This window comes from Oncorhynchus gorbuscha, unplaced genomic scaffold (genome assembly GCF_021184085.1).
Source record: "Oncorhynchus gorbuscha isolate QuinsamMale2020 ecotype Even-year unplaced genomic scaffold, OgorEven_v1.0 Un_scaffold_1119, whole genome shotgun sequence".
Lineage (NCBI taxonomy): Eukaryota > Metazoa > Chordata > Actinopteri > Salmoniformes > Salmonidae > Oncorhynchus > Oncorhynchus gorbuscha.
The window spans coordinates 159900-179502 of NW_025744481.1; the positions used below are offsets into that span (position 1 = coordinate 159900).

Here is a 19603-nt window from a genome sequence, read left to right on the forward strand (position 1 = left end):
TCATTTTTATGTAATTAATTTCATTATTCTTTTGGCCAAATTTCATATACACAAATGTAAATTTACAAACAGAAAACCACATTTTCGTATCCTACAAAAAGAAATTGAACTGTATTTTAAGACGGTTAAATGTTCTACTAACAAAAAAGCTGTTAGAATTGTAAGTATATGCATGTCCCTTAAGGTCCTTGTGTAATTGTAATGTGATATTGTACCCCCTAGCTCGATTGTCCATTGTTTGTAATCTATGTATGCTTGTGTTCCCTCATGTGCTTTATGTATTGATTTGTTGTTAATAAAAAAATAAAAAATAAAATAAATAAAAACTTATATCGTCAAAATGTATGAAAACAGTTGCATTTTTTTTTCATTTAAGGATAGGGGTAAGCATAAGGTTAGAAGTGTGGTTAAGGTTTAAAATAACATTTTAAGAAGATACATTTTAGAAATAGGCAGGTTTAGGTTTTCATATGTATATTTTGTATATTATAAAGAAATTCCAAATATATAATATAGAAAAACAAACCTATTATTCAACAGAGTATACACACATTACAAACAACAGTCAAGGGAATAAAGTCAATACATTATATAAAGACCTTGTAAAAATGACAAACATTCAAAGTTTTTATTTCTTTTATGTTATGAAAGAAGAACTTGTGTTTCTATATTGTTCAATTTCATTCTCAAAAATAACAAACAGAGGCTTTTGACGCTTACATTTACATTTGTGAATATGGAATTTAGCTAAAATAACAATGACTTGGATTAAAAAGAAAGGCTTTGCATAGACTTTGCTTTACAATGTAAAACAAAATATCACATGTTTAAGGATAAGAGAAAAATTAACATGTATATATCTAAAAGAAATGTACAGATACTGTATCTTGCCACAGCTTTTGGGTATAAGAGCAAAGCCAAACTAAATGTAAAAACGTCTCCGGTTGTTAATTATTGAAGGTACAATAAATATCAATGTATTTTTCTAACTTTTCAAGATCATGTTTAGTAGGGTAGCACTTGTGGACTCATTTATATGAAACGTATGTCATCTTATTAGTTAAAAGAAACTTCTGAGACAACATATTTTTAAATGAATATTTCCTTAAAGCCCATTCCAGAAAGACATGACGTATGGGACTGAAACAATATTACATTAAAATAAGGCGTGTATTTTCCTAACGTTGTTACAAACAGTAGGAGAGAAACATATCTTGCCTGCTGGTGAGTCAGCTCGATCAAGAAGAGATGGTGAAGAAGAGGGCATAGATTTGGATACATCCTTAAAAAGTTAAATAACTACAGAGGGGATTGCATAAAAAACTACAGTAAATTCCTTTGGAGTTATCAGTATCTTATGAAAAGCTAAACAATTTGACATAATAAAAGAAAACACCTTTATCATTGAACAAACAGTTGACTCACCAATAGGAGATTGTTTAGGAACCATTTATCAAAAAACAGGGACTTGCCTTTGTATAAAATGCCTAAATCTATTATTTCAGATAAAATATCTGTATGGAGAAAAATTGTGCTTGTAGATCAAAGACCAAGCTAAAAGGGATTGTTATGGAAATTAGATGAATTAGTCGGGATTTTTTCAATATTGTAATTACACATTAGGAACATTTTGAGGCCACCTAAATGAGAAAAAACATATCGAGAGATACAATTCCATATACAACTAGGATTCTTCAGGAATTGCTTAATCCAATTAATCTAGAGTGCTATTCAAAGTGGGAAAATCAAGAAAATTGAGACCAACCCTCTTCATAATCACAGATGTCTTGATATAATGTGTCCTGTTCTTCCATACAAGATTAAAAGGCACATTAGCAATGTTCTTGCTTATCTTGTTTTCGACATGCAGCATAAGTGAGCCTGGAAATACACTCAGCCTTTGTGAGCAATATTCTACCATTCAGGAGATAAATCCCTTTGTAACCAATGATTGAGTTTATTTTCAGATTTAGGCGGGTTTATGACTTTGTGGCTGTGGTAACTAGTAACGACCAATATCTATGGTAAAGACCCATTACGTCGCCAGAACGATGTGTACATTATTGCAAGTGGCCCGCTAGGAGGCATCGTCACTCCAATATTGATTTTTAGATACAAGAACTAAATCAGAAATTAAGGTAAATTCTCATGGGAATTTAATTTAGATTCACATTTACAATAAAAAAAAAAGAGTTCACTATTTGCAGAAAGCAAAGGTATTTGATTGGTTAATCTTGCTAATAGGCAATTTCTTGATGAGTTCACTGAGAGTGTGGTTTATAAAACATCACTGTGTTTTGTATGTTCATCACAGAGTGAGTAACACTTGACAAGTGACTAAAGACACTGGGAGTTGATGATTTTTTATTAAGATGTAAAATGGAGACAGTAAAAAAAGCTAATCCTTAGCGCACCAATAATATACGCAACATCAATATACATATAGATCTATATACAGAATCTCACTAAGTACCACTCAAATAAAGACATTCATATAGCATCATACACAATAAGCACTTATTCACTTACACCAAATCTGTCCCTGTCCCAGATGACGCTACATGGAATGGCAGGGATACCTGTAGTTGCTCAGTCTGAACTTGGTCTTGTTATGGCAAACACAGACCACAACTCCCTCGTACTTGGCTAGTAGATGCAAGGGCTCCCCATGCAGTGACAAACTGAACTTTGATTCAGTTAATCTTTCAAGAGTACGTGACACACATTCAGAGGTTGTTGAGATTGAGAGGTGGTTGGTGTCGGTATGAGGTCTTTATGCATGCAAACAGCTCATTCACACAAAACCCTCTGCATTTACATTTACATTTCCACACACACACACACACACACACACACACACACACACACACACACACACACACACACACACACACACACACACACACACACACACACACACACACACACACACACACACACACACACACACACACACACACACACACACGACCATTAAAATATAAGGCCCCTAGTACACCTGGACACTCTAGCATGCACACAATAACACCTATCTGTACAACAGAGGCCAATTCCTGTATAAGTTTAACTCTTATCATTTCACTAAGTAAGTACCCGAAGAGGAAACTTGTGTTTCTATTACAGTCACAAATACTGAACGTAGAACAGCTCACTCAAGTTGAAGGTTTGATCACATGAATGAGGACACCTTGACAAAGTGACCCTAAAACAGTAGTAATGTAATCCTGGCTTCACCTTTCCCCTATGACCCCAGTGATGTCACTGAGAACTAAGAGCATGGGGATTGGCTGAGAGACCCCTCCGTCACTTTTCCAAGAGGTGCTCCATCTCTGGGTTGATGAAGGAGAAGCCGGCGAAAGCGGATTGGTCCATGGAATCCATGAAGTTCTTGTCACCATGGGAGAGGCGGGGCTTCTCACTGAGGAACTCCCTGTCAAAGTTGCTGCAGTCATTTGGGGCTTTCTGTGATTGGCAGAAGAGATATGCCAATCAGAAGAGAGGATACATGATAGATGAAGACAGTAAGTGATGAATCAAATAATAAACAGCAAATGCCGGATTTCTACAGAGCATTCAGTAGTTGAATTACTGTAGATCTTTGACTTGATACACGAATGGCTGTCAGTGACAGCCTCTTCTCCCCTTTGAAACTACCCCAAATATGTTATGTTGTCGTAGGCCTATTACAACTGTCCTATATCGTCACTATAAAACCTCATGTCTAGACCGTACCACTTTGGGTCTGAAGGGGGGTTCCACCTCCCTTTTCTCAAGGGCAGACCAGCTGATGGTTTTGAAGAAGGGGTGAACACGGATGTTACCCACGATGCCTAGCCTGCGAGTGGAGTCTCTCTCAAACAGCTGCAGGGGCGGAGGAGAGAAACACAGTGAGAAAGGGATAAAAACACACAAAGGAGGAGAGAAACACAGTGAGAAAGGGATAAAAACACACAAAGGAGGAGAGAAACACAGTGAGAAAGGGATAAAAACACACAAAGGAGGAGAGAAACACAGTGAGAAAGGGATAAAAACACACAACGGAGGAGATAAAAACACACAAAGGAGGAGAGAAACAGTGAGAAAGGGATAAAAACTCACAAAGGAGGAGAGAAACAGTGAGAAAGGGATAAAAACACACAACGGAGGAGAGAAACAGTGAGAAAGGGATAAAAACACACAACGGAGGAGAGAAACAGTGAGAAAGGGATAAAAACACACAAAGGAGGAGAGAAACAGTGAGAAAGGGATAAAAACACACAACGGAGGAGAGAAACAGTGAGAAAGGGATAAAAACACACAACGGAGGAGAGAAACAGTGAGAAAGGGATAAAAACACACAACGGAGGAGAGAAACAGTGAGAAAGGGATAAAAACACACAAAGGAGGAGAGAAACAGTGAGAAAGGGATAAAAACACACAACGGAGGAGAGAAACAGTGAGAAAGGGATAAAAACACACAACGGAGGAGAGAAACAGTGAGAAAGGGATAAAAACACACAGAGGAGAGAAACAGTGAGAAAGGGATAAAAACACACAACGGAGGAGAGAAACAGTGAGAAAGGGATAAAAACACACAAAGGAGGAGAGAAACAGTGAGAAAGGGATAAAAACACACAACGGAGGAGAGAAACAGTGAGAAAGGGATAAAAACACACAACGGAGGAGAGAAACAGTGAGAAAGGGATAAAAACACACAAAGGAGGAGAGAAACAGTGAGAAAGGGATAAAAACACACAAAGGAGGAGAGAAACAAACTCAGCGGCAGAATTGGGACACTGTATGGGGGGGGGCATACAGACCCTCTCCATCAGGTCCTTGGCCTCCTTGGTGATCCAGCGAGGGTAGTGGGGCGTGTCTGTACGGATAGACTCAAACAGCTCGTCCTCATCATCACCATGGAAGGGGGACTGGCCAATCAGCATCTCGTATAGCAGCACTCCAAACGACCACCAGTCCACAGAGAAGGAGTACTTCTGACCCAGCAGGATCTAAAAGTGACAGGAAGACACAGTGAGTGATATCATCATAGTGAGACCCTCACTGTGATAGTTTTTCAAATAATACCCTATTCCTTATTAAGTGCACTACTCTGGCTCTGGTCAAAAGCAGGGTACTAAATAAGGAATAGGGTGTCGTTTGAGATGATCCATCCATGTATATGTCTGTGTTCCATACCTCTGGAGCGATGTAGTCAGGAGTCCCACAGAAGGTTGTAGCCTGGTTCTCCCCAAACACGTTCTCCTTACACATGCCAAAGTCTGCTATCTTTACGTGACCACTATGATCCAACATTACATTGTCCAACTTCAGGTCTCTGAGGGCAGAGAGACAAAACAAGTAAGGGAGAGTAAGAGGAAAGATCGGTGTGGAGGGGAAAGGGTGAGAGTGTGACTAGAGTTACGACAGCTAATAATCACATACTCACTGTCCCACAATGTGACACTATCACTATATCAATCCTTGGTGGAGGGGCTCTGGCCATTCTCTTTTATCTGTATGGTAATGTGATTGAGTGAGTGGTTAGTGAGTGTACATTAGAGTGCCGATGATGGTGTTTGTGACTTACCTGTAAATGATCCCTTTGGAGTGCAGAAACTGAAGGCCACAGATGATCTCAGCAGAGTAGAACCTGGAGGGAGGGAGAGAAGAAAGGAGGGAGGAAAAATAAATAAACATCACTACACAGTCTAGAGGTCCAGCTAGCTGGCAGCAGAGTACTACTCTATCTATCCATCTCCCTATTGAGTTGGCCCCTGAACAATGCTGTCTGTCCCTGAGGACTCCAGTCCAGTGTGTAGCTAGCTGCATTACTGAAGATGGCATTTGTATAGAGTGGTACACAGAGGAGGCAGCTGAACAATGGCTGCATACTGTAAGGATGAATGAAACCTGAGAGATGCTCTTGGCCCAGTGGCCCCAGCCTAGCCACAGCTAAAGGATTAGCCTATCTCTGACCTGCTTTTCTTTTCACCTCTGGGGTGGGGGAACTGATTGGGCCTTGATATGGATGGAGAGATTAGGATTAAGAGACTGATTGATTGACAGGAAGTGGATTTTGTGCAGACAGGACTCTCACTCAACACTCAATCACTAACAAGTACACAGCAAATTGGCCAGTGTTACTTAGTGTTGATTTTTTAGTGTAACATTATAGTGTTGATTCAGGAGTTACATTAACTCTAAGAGTGAAATTAACACTAGTGGTTTTAAAAAAAAACAGTGTTGGTGTTAATAACAAGTGTTGAATGTGAGATTGTGATTGAGTCAGTTTTACTTTGTGGAGAGTAAAACATTCCCATCAAAACCATGCTCATCATTTTCAGATTTCCCAGCATACTGTAGTAGAGCTGTCCCGTTCGTTATAAAGATGAGTTCCACATGTTTTTAATAAAACCGAAACTCAGCAAAACAAACAAGCACAAACAAAACGTTAAGCTATACGAATAATGCAGACAGGCAACTAAACAGAACAGATCCTACACCAGAAAGTGGGGAAAAGGCCTGCCTAAATATGATCCCCAATCAGAGACAACGATAAACAGCTGTCTCTGATTGGGAACCATATCAGGCCAACATAGACATACAAAAACCCTAGACATACAAAAAACCCTAGACATACAAAAACCTAGAGTACATACCCTGACCTAACCAAAATATATAGAAAACAGAGATATCCAAGGTCAGGGCGTGACAGCAGCTCAATTTTTTAAAGATTGGATATTAAAAGCACAAAAAAACACAATAAAGTATTTTTTTTAAGTACAATAAAGTCTTAAAAAACACAACAGTGAATACTATAGTATTTATACCATAGTATACTAAATCAAAACAAATCCAACTTTATTTGTCACATACACATGGTTAGCAGATATTAATGCGACAGTAGCAATTCCCCAACAACTACCTAATACACACAAATCTAGGGGAGAATGAGAATATGTACATGTAAGAATATGGATGAGAGATGGCCAAGCAGCATAGGCAAGGTGCAGTAGATGGTATAAAATAGAGTATATAAACTCAGCAAAAAAAGAAACGTCCCTTTTTCAGGACCCTGTCTTTCAAAGATCATTTGTAAAAATCCAAATAACCTCACAGATCTTCATTGTAAAGGGGTTAAACACCATTTCCCATGCTTGTTCAATGACCCATAAATAATTAATGAACATGCACCTGTGGAACGCTCGTTAAGACACTAACTGCTTACAGACGGTAGGCAATTAAGGTCACAGTTATGAAAACTTAGGACAATAAAGAGGCCTTTCTACTGACTCTGAAAAACACCAACAGAAAGATGCCCAGGGTCCCTGCTCATCTGCGGGAACGTGCCTTAGGCATGCTGCAAGGAGGCATGAGGACTGCAGATGTGGCCAGAGCAATACATTCCAATGTCTGTACTGTGAGACGGCTAAGACAGCGCTACAGGGAGACAGGATGGACAGCTGATCGTCTTCGCAGTGGCAGACCAAGTGTAACAACACCTGCACAGGATCGGTACATCAGAACATCACACCTGCGGTACAGGTACAGGATGGCAACAACTGCCCGAGTTACACCAGGAACACACAATCCCTCCATCAGTGCTCAGACTGTCCGCAATAGGCTGGGAGAGGCTGGACTGAGGGCTTGTAGGCCTTTTGTAAGGCAGGTTCTCACCAGACATCACCGGCAACAACATCGCCTATGGGCACAAACCGACCCTCGCTGAACCAGACAGGACTGGCAAAAAGTGCTCTTACATTTTACATTTACATTTAAGTCATTTAGCAGACGCTCTTATCCAGAGCGACTTACAAATTGGTGCATTCACCTTATGACATCCAGTGGGACAGTCACTTAACAATAGTGCATCTAAAACTTAGGGGGGGTGGGGTGAGAGGGATTACTTAACCTATCCTAGGTATTCCTTAAAGAGGTGGGGTTTCAGGTGTCTCCGGAAGGTGGTGATTGACTCCGCTGTCCTGGCGTCGTGAGGGAGTTTGTTCCACCATTGGGGGGCCAGGGCAGCGAACAGTTTTGACTGGGCTGAGCGGGAGCTGTACTTCCTCAGTGGTAGGGAGGCGAGCAGGCCAGAGGTGGATGAACGCAGTGCCCTTGTTTGGGTGTAGGGCCTGATCAGAGCCTGGAACTGAGGTGCCGTTCCCCTCACAGCTCCGTAGGCAAGCACCATGGTCTTGTAGCGGATGCGAGCTTCAACTGGAAGCCAGTGGAGAGAACGGAGGAGCGGGGTGACGTGAGAGAACTTGGGAAGGTTGAACACCAGACGGGCTGCGCGTTCTGGATGAGTTGAAGGGGTTTAATGGCACAGGCAGGGAGCCCAGCCAACAGCGAGTTGCAGTAATCCAGACGGGAGATGACAAGTGCCTGGATTAGGACCTGCGCCGCTTCCTGTGTGAGGCAGGGTCGTACTCTGCGGATGTTGTAGAGCATGAACCTACAGGAACGGGCCACCGCCTTGATGTTAGTTGAGAACGACAGGGTGTTGTCCAGGATCACACCAAGGTTCTTGGCGCTCTGGGAGGAGGACACAGTGGAGTTGTCAACCGTGATGGCGAGATCATGGAACGGGCAGTCCTTCCCCGGGAGGAAGAGCAGCTCCGTCTTGCCGAGGTTCAGCTTGAGGTGGTGATCCGTCATCCACACTGATATGTCTGCCAGACATGCAGAATGCGATTCGCCACCTGGTCATCAGAAGGGGAAAGGAGAAGATTAATTGTGTGTCGTCTGCATAGCAATGATAAGAGAGACCATGTGAGGTTATGACAGAGCCAAGTGACTTGGTGTATAGCGAGAATAGGAGAGGGCCAAGAACAGAGCCCTGGGGGACACCAGTGGTGAGAGCGCGTGGTGAGGAGACAGATTCTCGCCACGCCACCTGGTAGGAGCGACCTGTCAGGTACACAATGGTGGGCCGCGCCGGAGATGCCCAACTCGGAGAGGGTGGAGAGGAGGATCTGATGGTTCACAGTATCGAAGGCAGCCGATAGATCTAGAAGGATGAGAGCAGAGGAGAGAGAGTTAGCTTTAGCAGTGCGGAGCGCCTCCGTGATACAGAGGAGACAGTCTCAGTTGAATGACTAGTCTTGAAACCTGACTGATTTGGATCAAGAAGGTCATTCAGAGAGAGATAGCGGGAGAGCTGGCCAAGGACGGCACGTTCAAGAGTTTTGGAGAGAAAAGAAAGAAGGGATACTGGTCTGTAATTGTTGACATCGGAGGGATCGAGTGTAGGTTTTTTCAGAAGGGGTGCAACTCTCGCTCTCTTGAAGACGGAAGGGACGTAGCCAACGGTCAGGGATGAGTTGATGAGCGAGGTGAGGTAAGGGAGAAGGTCTCCGGAAATGGTCTGGAGAAGAGAGGAGGGGATAGGGTCAAGCGGGCAGGTTGTTGGGCGGCCGGCCGTCACAAGACGCGAGATTTCATCTGGAGAGAGAGGGGAGAAAGAGGTCAGAGCATAGGGTAGGGCAGTGTGAGCAGAACCAGCGGTGTCGTTTGACTTAGCAAACGAGGATCGGATGTCGTCGACCTTCTTTTCAAAATGGTTGACGAAGTCATCTGCAGAGAGGGAGGAGGGGGAGGGGGCGGAGGATTCAGGAGGGAGGAGAAGGTGGCAAAGAGCTTCCTAGGGTTAGAGGCAGAAGCTTGGAATTTAGCGTGGTAGAAAGTGGCTTTAGCAGCAGAGACAGAGGAGGAAAATGTAGAGAGGAGGGAGTGAAAGGATGCCAGGTCCGCAGGGAGGCGAGTTTTCCTCCATTTCCGCTCGGCTGCCCGGAGCCCTGTTCTGTGAGCTCGCAATGAGTCATCGAGCCACGGAGCGGGAGGGGAGGACCGAGCCGGCCTGGAGGATAGGGGACATAGAGAGTCAAGGGATGCAGAGAGGGAGGAGAGGAGGGTTGAGGAGGCAGAATCAGGAGATAGGTGGGAGAAGGTTTGAGCGGAGGGAAGAGATGATAGGATGGAAGAGGAGAGAGTAGCGGGGGAGAGAACGAAGGTTGGGACGGCGCGATACCATCCGAGTAGGGGCAGTGTGGGAGGTGTTGGATGAGAGCGAGAGGGAAAAGGATACAAGGCAGTGGTCGGAGACTTGGAGGGGAGTTGCAATGAGGTTAGTGGAAGAACAGCATCTAGTAAAGATGAGGTAGCGTATTGCCTGCCTTGTGAGTAGGGGGGAAGGTGAGAGGGTGAGGTCAAAAGAGGAGAGGAGTGGAAAGAAGGAGGCAGAGAGGAAAGAGTCAAAGGTAGACGTGGGGAGGTTAAAGTCGCCCAGAACTGTGAGAGGTGAGCCGTCCTCAGGAAAGGAGCTTATCAAGGCATCAAGCTCATTATGAACTCTCCGAGGGAACCTGGAGGGCGATAAATGATAAGGATGTTAAGCTTGAAAGGGCTAGTGACTGTGACAGCATGGAATTCAAAGGAGGCGATAGACAGATGGGTAAGGGGAGAAAGAGAGAATGACCACTTGGGAGAGATGAGGATCCCGGTGGCTGACCAGCTGTGCGAGAACACGTGGGCGGACGAAGAGAGAGCAGTAGGAGTAGCAGTGTTGTCTGTGGTGATCCATGTTTCCGTCAGGGCCAAGAAGTCGAGGGACTGGAGGGAGGCATGGGCTGAGATGAACTCTGCCTTGTTGACCGCAGATTGGCAGTTCCAGAGGCTACCGGAGACCTGGAACTCCACGTGGGTCGTGCGCGCTGGGACCACCAGAGTAGGGTGGCCGCGGCCACGCGGTGAGGAGCGTTTGTATGGTCTGTGCAGAGAGGAGAGAACAGGGATAAACCGACACATAGTTGACAGGCTACAGAAGAGGCTACGCTAATGCAAAGGAGATTGAATGACAAGTGGACTACACGTCTCGAATGTTCAGAAAGTTAAGCTACGTAGCAAGAATCTTATTGACTAAAATGATTAAAATGATACAGTACTGCTGAAGTAGGCCAGCTGGCAGTGGGTGCGTTGTTGACACTACACTAATCAAGTCGTTCCGTTGAGTGTAATAGTTTCTGCAGTGTTGATTCGGGGCTAGCAGGCTAGCTAGCAGTGTTGTTTACGTTACGTTGCTAAAAGAACGACAATAGATGGCTAGCGAACCTAGAAAATCGCTCTAGACTACACAATTATCTTTGATACAAAGACGGCTATGTAGCTAGCTAAGTAGCTAGCTACGATCAAACAAATCAAACCGTTGTACTGTAATGAAAATGAAGTGAAAATGTGATACAACCTGTGAATGACCGGGTAGTTGAGTTCTATACAGAAGACGTTGGCTAGCGTTGGCTAGCTGTTGGCTAGCTAGCAGAGTCACCTACGTTAAGGACGACAAATAGCTGGCTAGCTAACCTCGGTAAATTAAGATAATCACTCTAAGACTACACACTCTAAACCTAAACAACACAATTATCTTGGATACGATGATACGATGATACGAAGACAGCAAAGACAGCTATGTAGCTAGCTGACACTAAACTAATCAAGTCGTTCAGTTGAGTGTAACAGTTTCTCCAGTGCAGCTAATCAGTGGACGTTAGCTAGCTGGCTAGTGAAGACTAGTGAAGACTACGTTGAAATTGTAATTACGCAATTATCTTTTGATACAAAGACGGCTATGTAGCTAGCTGAGAAGAAATTGCTAAGATAAGACAAATCAAACCGTTGTGATATAATGAAATATAATGAAAAAGTTATACTACCCGTTGGAGCGACGTGCAGATGCGACCACTCGCTCCAACTACAAGACTATTATAATACCTAGGACTACAATCACATTACGGTCTCTTTAAGAGCAATAGGTTACTAACGGTTACAATTAGGTTGACTAACGTTTTAAAAGCAGTAATACCCAAACATTCTAAAATGTCGACTTAACGTGCGATGGTCGGAACCATCTTGGGCTCTTGCACTCCAGTTCACAGACGAGTCGTGGTTTTGTCTGTCTCACCAGGGGTGATGGTCGGATTCGCGTTTATCTTCGAAGGAATGAGCGTTACACCGAGGCCTGTACTCTGGAGCGGGATCGATTTGAAGGTGGAGGGTCCGTCATGGTCTGGGGCGGCGTGTCACAGCATCATCGGACTGAGCTTGTTGTTGTTGCAGGCAATCTCAACGCTGTACATTACAGGGAAGACATCCTCCTCCCTCATGTGGTACCCTTCCTGCAGGCTCATCCTGACATGACCCTCCAGCATGACAATGCCACCAGCCATACTGCTCGTTCTGTGGGTGATTTCCTGCAAGACAGGAATGTCAGTGTTCTGACATTCAGTGAAGAGCCCGGGATCTCAATTCCATTGAGCAGGTCTGGGACCTGTTGGAACGGAGGGTAAGGACTAGGGCCATTCCCCCCAGAAATGTCTGGGAACTTCCAGGTGCCTTGGTGGAAGAGTGGGGTAACATCTCACAGCAAGAACTGGCAAATCTGGTGGTCCATGAGGAGGAGATGCACTGTAGTACTTAATGCAGCTGGTGGCCACACCAGATACTGACTGTTACTTTTGATTTTGACACCCCCTTTGTTCAGGGACACATTATTCAATTTATGTTAGTCACATGTCTGTGGAACTTGTTCAGTTTATGTCTCAGTTGTTGAATCTTGTTATGTGTAAATATTTGTATGAACATGTTAAGTTTGCTGAAAATAAATGCAGTTGACAGTGAGAGGACGTTTCTTTTTTTACTGAGTTTACATGTGATATGAGTCATGTAAGATATGTAAACATTATTAAAGTGGCATTATTTAGAGTGCATTGTATAAAGTGACTAGTGATCCATTTATTAAAGTAGCCAGTGATACATATGCATGTAGACGCGCACGCACGCGCGCACACACACACACACACGCGCACACTGTGTCTGAGGGAACCGCACAATACATGCCAAATGGTGAAGAGGCAACTCTGTAAGAAACAGTGTGTATTTACTGGAATGTCTTAAGTGTGATTTAGTCATGGCCCACTGTGTCTGTGCCACTGGGTTAAGAGGTTAGGGTCAGTCAGTGAATAGATAAACAGGTTCATTATGTTCTGAGATAGTGAAACTCATTGGAAACTCAGCAGTTTACCAATCTGTCCAAGAAACCAAACCAAGACTTCATTCTGTGATGCCAGCTTGTCTGGTGTGCAAACATACACACGCACAATTGGTTAATGATTAATACAGCGAGAGGGTGAATATCTCTCTCTCTCTGAAACTGTCTAGCCCATGCTGGATCAGGTATCGAAGTGAATGCCTCCTCATCTCACCTGTCCTGAGCACAGGGGCTATACAGGCTCCCGGGGACTGAACATCTCCATAATCCCAAACTGAGCACCAGTTAGTTTAACATCCAGTTTCAGATACACACTCAGAAGAGCTCAACAGCCACGAGACTCTGTACCTCCTCTGTGTTTGACCTCACTCAAACTATCTATACACTATCAGTGTTTCTGACAGGTGAAACTCACGTTGCCCTGTAGAGGTCAAACCGTCCCTTCTCCTGAATATGGAACATCAGGTCTCCTCCATTCAGATACTCCATGACAAAGAACAAGTGTTCCTGTGGACAACACGCTCAACGTCAGGCATCATAACACAATGTATAGTCCCCAGTACAGTAGTAGTGTAATAAGCTATGAAAGCGAGTTTGTTATGCGTTTATATCACTTGTTATTGGAGACAGCTTTTGTAGACACTTACAGTGCCTTGCGAAAGTATTCGGCCCCCTTGAACTTTGCGACCTTTTGCCACATTTCAGGCTTCAAAACATAAACATATAAAACTGTATTTTTTTGTGAATAATCAACAACAAGTGGGACACAATCATGAAGTGGAACAACATTTATTGGATATTTCAAACTTTTTTAACAAATCAAAAACTGAAACATTGGGCGTGCCAAATTATTCAGCCCCCTTAATTACATTTTTTTTTTTTACCTTTATTTAACCAGGCAAGTCAGTTAAGAACATATTCTTATTTTCAATGACGGCCTAATACTTTGTTCAGGGGCAGAACGACACCTTGTCAGCTCGGGGTTTGAACTCACAACCTGTTACTAGATTACAGCTTTGTAGCGCCACCTTTTGCTCCGATTACAGCTGTGGGGTATGTCTCTATCAGTTTTTCACATCGAGAGACTGACATTTTTTCCCATTCCTCCTTGCAAAACAGCTCGAGCTCAGTGAGGTTGGATGGAGAGCATTTGTGAACAGCAGTTTTCAGTTCTTTCCACAGATTCTCGATTGGATTCAGGTCTGGACTTTGACTTGGCCATTCTAACACCTGGATATGCTTTAAGATTTTTGAATTGTAAAGTGATTCCACATTGTGAATGATTTTGCTTTATGTTTTGACTTAAATGATAAATTGTTTTTTTGGAACCATTCCATTCTAGATTTTGCTTTATGTTTTGGATCATTGTCTTGTTGGAAGACAGGTCTTTTGCAGACTCCATCAGGTTTTCTTCCAGAATGATCCTGTATTTGGCTCCATTCATCTTCCCATCAATTTTAACCATCTTCCCTGTCCCTGCTGAAGAAAAGCAGGCCCAAACCATGATGCTGCCACCACCATGTTTGACAGTGGGGATGGTGTATTCAGGGTGATGAGCTGTGTTGCTTTTACGCCAAACATAACGTTTTTCATTGTTGCCAAAAAGTTCAATTTTGGTTTCATCTGACCAGAGCACCTTCTTCCACATGTTTGGTGTGTCTCCCAGGTGGCTTGTGGCAAACTTTAAAAAACACTTTTTATGGATATCTTTAAGAAATGGCTTTCTTCTTACCACTCTTCCGTAAAGGCCAGATTTGTGCAATATACGACTGATTGTTGTCCTATGGACAGAGTCTCCCACCTCAGCTGTAGATCTCTGCAGTTCATCCAGAGTGATCATGGGCCTCTTGGCTGCATCTCTGATCAGTCTTCTCCTTGTATGAGCTGAAAGTTTAGAGGGACGGCCAGGTCTTGGTAGATTTGCAGTGGTCTGATAATCCTTCCATTTCAATATTATCGCTTGCACAGTGCTCCTTGGGATGTTTAAAGCTTGGGAAATCTTTTTGTATCCAAATCCGGCTTTAAACTTCTTCACAACAGTGTCTCGGACCTGCCTGGTGTGTTCCTTGTTCTTCATGATGCTCTCTGCGCTTTTAACAGACCTCTGAGACGATCACAGTGCAGGTGCATTTATACGGAGGCTTGATTACACACAGGTGGATTGTATTTATCATCATTAGTCATTTAGGTCAACATTGGATCATTCAGAGATCCTCACTGAACTTCTGGAGAGAGTTTGCTGCACTGAAAGTAAAGGGGGCTGAATAATTTTGCACGCCCAATTTTTTAGTTTTTGATTTGTTAAAAAAGTTTGAAATATCCAATAAATATCGTTCCACTTCATGATTGTGTCCCACTTGTTGTTGATTCTTCACAAAAAAATACAGTTTTATATCTTTATGTTTGAAGCCTGAAATGTGGCAAAAGGTCGCAAAGTTCAAGGGGGCCGAATACTTTCGCAAGGCACTGTATCTTTTGCTAATGCTAATCAGAAAAAAAACAACAGCTAATCTTTCTGTTGTGTTTTTGCTTCTCTTCAGCACATCACATTGCTATATGTTGCTGTAATAGCCAGATTGACACACAGTAAGAGGACCAAGGAGTGTGTGTAGGGCTAGAGTCCGTACCTTGGACTGGAAGGTGGAGTAGAGGTGTGTGAGGAAGGGGTTGTCCCAGGCCAGGGCCAGGACTCTCTTCTCCACCATGGTACACTCCACATCATCATCCATCAGAACCACGTCTTTCTTCAGAGCCTTCACCGCAAACCACTCCCCCTGACCTTTCAACTCTGCCAGCAGGACCTGGGGAGAGAAGGGTGGGGGACAGTAAGGGGAATAAAATGAGAGGAAAAGAACAGAATAAAGGAAAGAAGAGAAGAAGACAAGAGAAAACAAAAGAAGAGGGGTGAACCTGATTTAAATATTATATTGGTGGTAATATCCTCCCATAAAGTCTGTTGTGTCTACTGGTGTCCAGTATGTGAACTGTGCTGCTCTAGGATCCTGACTGTCTGCTGTACCAGGCTTACCTTGCCAAAGCTGCCCTTGCCCAGGACCTTGTGAAAAACAAAGTTGTCTACGTTGATGCGTGTCAGGTGGGTGAGGCGAGATGGGGGGTGAGGGCTTGAGCCCTCCCACAGCCTGGCATAGGAGGGGCCGTCTGGGGAACCCACACAGGTCATTATAAAGTCATCATCCCATTCGTCATTATCAACATCCTTATTATAATTAACATTACCCTTATGGAAAAAACACACAAATTTCACAAGTGATCATGTGGAGTGTTCCAAAAACACGTTTTCACATGTTAAATCGTGTTTTTTCTGTAAGGGTAATAAATATGAAAACATGTTTGTCTTCAAACAATTTACACCAACTTGATTTCAGTGAATTTAACATCACACATCATCATCAAATATGTTCATAAAATCAAACACACACTGACCATCCAGACCACCAATGGAGTTCCTAATGACTTCCTCATAGACCCCTATATCTGGGTCAGGTAGGGTTGGGTCTGAGCGCCGAGAGGAGGATTTCTGGAAAACATACAGGCGACAGAGGGAGAGAGAAAATGTTTACAAAAGGGTGATGAGAGGGAGAAGCAAATAAAAACACGTTCCTTTTCACCACTGACATATCCACACAGCAAATTCTTCAGTCTTAAATCAACACTAACCATGTTTCCATCCAACTTTTCTATGTGAGTGAAGTCTGATGGAAACGGTCAACTTTCCAAGCCAGCCAAGGCCGATGGACACAATCTCTACTCCTCGCTCTCTCCATGTCTCTCTATCCCTACCTCCCACTATCGCGCTCACAGAACTGGCACCAGCCCACAACCAGGAACCAGCCACCACCACAAGAGGGAGGAGGGGGGAGCTAAACATCAGACCTTCACCCAGAGCGATCGGACAACAGGCGAATGCCATCACTGACCCCTGGATTTAGGGCTCCCTTGTGTGCCTGATTGCTCCTCAGGTTGTCATTCCTCCCCTCTGCAGATCCAGCACCAGTCCCAGCACCAATCCAGAACCAATTGGCCAGTCCCAGCACCAGACGAGGAGGGACCAAACACCAGACCTTCACCAGGAGCGAGCGGACCACAGGGGAGGGACACAATTGACCTCTGGGTCTCGGGCACCCTTCCATGGCTGCTTGCTCCTCAGATTGTTGTTTGAATTGTTTATTATTTGGAATTTGATTTAACATTTTAACATGTAATGAATTTTGAAATAACCAAATAAATGGACCTAAAATGTAACTAGTTACAGCTCGGGTTTCTCTTTATTATGCCCATCCCTGTGTGGTGGGGATGTCCTGGGGTTGTATCCCTCCCTCTCTCTACCATCTTTTTCTATCTGTCTCGCTTGTATTTGATTTTCTTTCGAACAGTGGCTTTACCGCGGCTGTTGCTGTTCCCCTAGTCCATGACCACTCAACACCCCGGAAGGACTGGGGAAGAAGGAAAGGTAACAGTGGCTTGACCGCGGCCCGACCTGACACCCCAGTCCACAGTCCACCCAACACCTCAAGGGCTTATGGATGAAGTTGAGTGGGTTGAAGTTGGATGGATGAAGTGATTGAGTCACTGATGTGATCTTCCTGTCTGGGTTGGCACCCCCCCTTGGGTTGTGCCGTGGCGGAGATCTTCGTGGGCTATACTCGGCCGTGTCTCAGGATGGTAAGTTGGTGGTTGAAGATATCCCTCTAGTGGTGTGGGGGCTGTGCTTTGGAAAAGTGGGTGGGGTTATATCCTTCCTGTTTGGCCCTGTCGGGGGTATCATCGGATGGGGCCACAGTGTCTCCTGACCCCTCCTGTCTCAGCCTCCAGTATTTACGCTGCAGTAGTTTATGTGTTGGGGGGCTAGGGTCAGTTTGTTATATCTGGAGTACTTCTCCTGTCTTATCCGGTGTCCTGTGTGAATTTAAGTATGCTCTCTCTAATTCTCTCTTTCTTTCTCTCTCTCTGAGAACCTGAGCCCTATGACCATGCCCCAGGACTACCTGACATGATGACTCCTTGCTGTCCCCAGTCCACCTGGCCGTGCTGCTGCTCCAGTTTCAACTGTTTTGCCTGTGATTATTATTATTTGACCATGCTGGTCATTTATGAACATTTGAACATCTTGGCCATGTTCTGTTATAATCTCCACCCGGCACAGCCAGAAGAGGACTGGCCCACCCCTCATAGTCTGGTTCCTCTCTAGGTTTCTTCCTAGGTTTTGGCCTTTCTAGGGAGTTTTTCCTAGCCACCGTGCTTCTACACCTGCATTGCTTGCTGTTTGGGGTTTTAGGCTGGGTTTCTGTACAGGCTATATAAATACATTTGATTTGAAGGAAAGGTAACAATGTCTGGACTGGGGCACGAAAATGGCTGGTCCAGTTAAGACCGGATCAAATGGAGTGGGCGGAGTCCAACACCTCCCCAGCACCATCACACTTGGGAACAACAGGTGCTCCGTCCACTACTACAGCATGCCCAAACTATGCAGGAACTGTGGCCAACTGGGCTATCTGGCCACAACCTGCACAGCCATCATCTGTAAGATCTGTAAAGACATCCATTCCACCTCAGACTGTATCTCAACACGCCGCTGCAACCTGTGCTGGAAAAGGGGACACTTCCTACACCGGCAGGGAAAGGGCCATCACCACCAACCCCAACCCCACTAACCCAAATCTCAACCCCAACACCCCACTCGTCCACTAGACAACAACTCCTGAATCAACACTAGAAATGTTACACTGAAAAATCAACACTAGGTAACACTGGCCAATTTGCTGTACCAAACTTGATCTGGACATTTCTGACAAGTAATAGCTCTCTTATAGTATGCAATGACTAACATGACAAGAGGAACTGATGATGCGCTAACCAATTTTGAAATTGCACCTTGTGCATTCTACTATTTCAACTCTCAAGAGTAAGTTTTAAGCCGGACTGAGGGGGGGCGGGGCTTTAAGGAAGCCATAACATATATGTTATGGCTTTACACCCCCTGCTATATTGTGGATAAAGAGTTACCTGTCTAACTGAACACAGAGGGTGTTCTTTAATGGAAACCTCTCCAACATAATCCAGGGGAATCAGGAATTCCCCAGGGCAGCTGTCTAGGCCCGTTACTTTTTTCAATCTGTACTAACTAAAGGCATTGTATTTGGGACAAATCATTCACTAAACCCTAAACCTCAACTAAATCTTGTTATGAATAATGTGGAAACTGAGCAAGTTGAGGTGACTAAACTGCTTGGAGTAACCCTGGATTGTAAACTGTCATGGTCAAAACATATTGATCCAACAGTAGCTAAGATGGGGATAAGTCTGTCCATACTAAAGCACTACTCTGCCTTCTTAACAGCACTATCAGCAAGGCAGGTCCTACAAGCCCTAGTTTTATCACACTTGGACTACTGTTCAGTCGTGTGGACAGGTGCAACAAAGAGTGAATTTAGGTTAATTGCATTTGGCTCAGAACAGGGCAGCATGGCTGGCCTTTGGATGTACACATAGAGCTAACATTAATAATAAGCATGTCAATCTCTCCTGGTTTAAAGTGGAAGAGAGAATGTCTTCATCACT

The 19603-nt window shown here is 44.1% G+C and overlaps 1 protein-coding gene across 1 annotated transcript in view; it reads right to left on the bottom strand.

The window, feature by feature from the left end:
- Positions 1–2346: 2346 nt before the first annotated feature.
- The window catches only part of LOC124016910 (protein kinase C delta type-like), a 33701-nt gene continuing 16444 nt past the window's right edge, over positions 2347–19603 (bottom strand). The window contains exons 10-18 of the mRNA XM_046332247.1: positions 16466–16559; positions 16050–16180; positions 15649–15822; positions 13437–13528; positions 5567–5629; positions 5176–5314; positions 4800–4988; positions 3733–3861; positions 2347–3462 (exon numbers count right to left, since the gene is read on the bottom strand). Of these exons, the coding sequence (XP_046188203.1) occupies positions 3304–3462; positions 3733–3861; positions 4800–4988; positions 5176–5314; positions 5567–5629; positions 13437–13528; positions 15649–15822; positions 16050–16180; positions 16466–16559 (1170 nt within the window). The 3' untranslated portion in view covers positions 2347–3303. The remainder of the gene's footprint in view (positions 3463–3732; positions 3862–4799; positions 4989–5175; positions 5315–5566; positions 5630–13436; positions 13529–15648; positions 15823–16049; positions 16181–16465; positions 16560–19603) is intronic.